The following is a 2,084-nucleotide window of genomic DNA, read 5'->3' on the forward strand; positions in this document are numbered from 1 at the left end:
GCTAACAGGGAGACACCTGCTGGCTCCCTGAGGCTGTAACTGCCAGTCTCCTGGAGGATATTTTTAGGATAGCAGGCAGATATAAAATGTACTGCAGGATATTCAGGAAGGGAGAGAAAACAGCTGCAGCCCTATTAATCTCCTCTTACACACCCCTCCTGTTTTTGTTTTTTTTATTTTTTACAGGAGGAAGGCAGAGGCTCCCGGCACGCCTGCAGATTAGTCTTTTCCAAAAAGCCCAAACATCTTGATAATATTCAGATACCCGATCATCTGTCATGGCTAGCATCATTGCACACATGGGTAATAGCCGGCGGCAGAACACACGCTTGCCACCTTGGGCCCATTCTATGCTCAGGTCCCTGGGTAGGAGTCTTGGTCCTTTAATGGCAAACATGGCAGAAAGAAACATGAAGCTGTTCTCAGGGAGGGGGGTGCCAGCCCAGGGGGAAGAAACCTTTGAAAACTGGCTAATCCAAGTCAATGGGGTCCTGCCAGATTGGAATATGTCTGAAGAAGAAAAGCTCAAGCGCTTGCTGAAAACCCTTAGGGGCCCTGCCCGGGAGGTCATGCATTTGCTCCAGGCAGCCAACCCCAACCTAAGTGTGGCAGATTTCTTGCACGCAATGAAATTGGTGTTTGGGGAGACTGAAAACAATGTGACTGCCCATGGTAAATTTTTTAACACCCTGCAGGCACAAGGGGAGAAAGCCTCCCTTTATGTGATCCGTTTAGAGGTGCAGCTCCAGAATGCTATTCAGGCAGGGATCATAGCTGCGAAAGATGCAAACCAAACTCGCCTGCACCAGCTCCTTTTAGGGGCTGAGCTGAATGGGGACCTGCGCTACAGGTTGAAGCGTCTTCTCAGGATGTATGCAAATGAGCAGGAGCGTCTTCCCAATTTTCTGGAGTTAATCAAGATGATAAGGGAGGAGGAGGATTGGGATGACACTTTTATTAGTCGGAAGCGGGCCAGGAGATCTGAGTCAATGGTGGAGAGGGCAACCAGCCCAGTGGCATTTCAGGGTTCCCTACGGATAGTAATCGGCAGTGCTGACTGCAACGTGATAGAAATAGATGACACCCTGGATGACTCAGATGAAGATGTGATCCTGGTGGAGTCTCAGGACCCTCCACTTTCATCCTCTGGTTCTCCTCCCCCCAGAAGCAGAGCCAGACCTCAGGATCAAGTGGTAGTCATTGATTCCCCCAATAGTTCCCAGGCTCAGTCTCCTTCCACCAGTGGGGGTTCTGGAGATAAAAATGATGGTCCTGGGGATATTTGTAGAGCCAGGAAGCGAAAATACACAACCCATTCTTCATATTGTGGCAAGGAGGACCACTTGAAGGGAACCTGTGACAAGAGCAACAAGGCTGAGATGTTTGAAAATCTGGTCATGACCCTGCAGGAGCTGACACATACAGAGGACGAGGAGGGGTCAAGAGAGGCTCCTGACCAATCTGATGACCCTTCTGAGCTACAGTGAGGTGCTAGCCTTCAGCCTTAAATGAACCCTTAAGCTATATTCAGAGCCTAGTGATGGGAAAACTGAGGGAGGGGGCTTCTAATTGCATGAATTAATCCACATAGCAGCTTTCATTTAGGGTTCAGGAGAAAGGGTCTTGGATACAAGCACAGTGGAGAAAGATGGCCTGTCCTCTGACCTTGCTCCCCACCCCCACCTCTGCTGCCTAAGGGTCTATTTTCTGTGTGTGCTCATTTCCTTGATGGCTTTATTCTCTTTGTGAAAGTGGTATAATTCACTGTTAAATCTTCAAACAACAAAAAAGTACAAAAAGTCAAGAACAAATTAGTCCAAATCTTCTACCCTTATATAACCATTGTCAACCCTTTAATGACATCCTTCTAGATATTTCCCTATAACTACTAGTATGTACCCAGATAGATATATGTACAGATAAAAGTGTCAAATATAAGTGCTGTTCTATAGTCTGTATTTTTTCACCAAACAATTTGTTGTGGGCTTCTTTCTATGTCAATAAATATATATCAGCATCTATTTTAATGTCTCTGTGGTATTATTTTAAGAAGGAAAAGGAAATAAGAGAAATATGGTAAAAAG

At 46.1% G+C, this 2,084-nt stretch overlaps 1 protein-coding gene across 1 annotated transcript; it reads left to right on the forward strand.

Annotated features, from left to right (window-relative positions):
• The first annotated feature begins 278 nt into the window (after positions 1-278).
• Positions 279-1,487, forward strand: ZCCHC12 (zinc finger CCHC-type containing 12). The gene has a single exon (XM_008156830.3). The coding sequence runs from the start codon at positions 279-281 to the stop codon at positions 1,485-1,487; it is 1,209 nt and encodes a 402-aa protein (XP_008155052.1).
• Positions 1,488-2,084: the final 597 nt, after the last annotated feature.

This window comes from Eptesicus fuscus, chromosome 1 (assembly GCF_027574615.1).
Source record: "Eptesicus fuscus isolate TK198812 chromosome 1, DD_ASM_mEF_20220401, whole genome shotgun sequence".
NCBI classification, from domain to species: domain Eukaryota; kingdom Metazoa; phylum Chordata; class Mammalia; order Chiroptera; family Vespertilionidae; genus Eptesicus; species Eptesicus fuscus.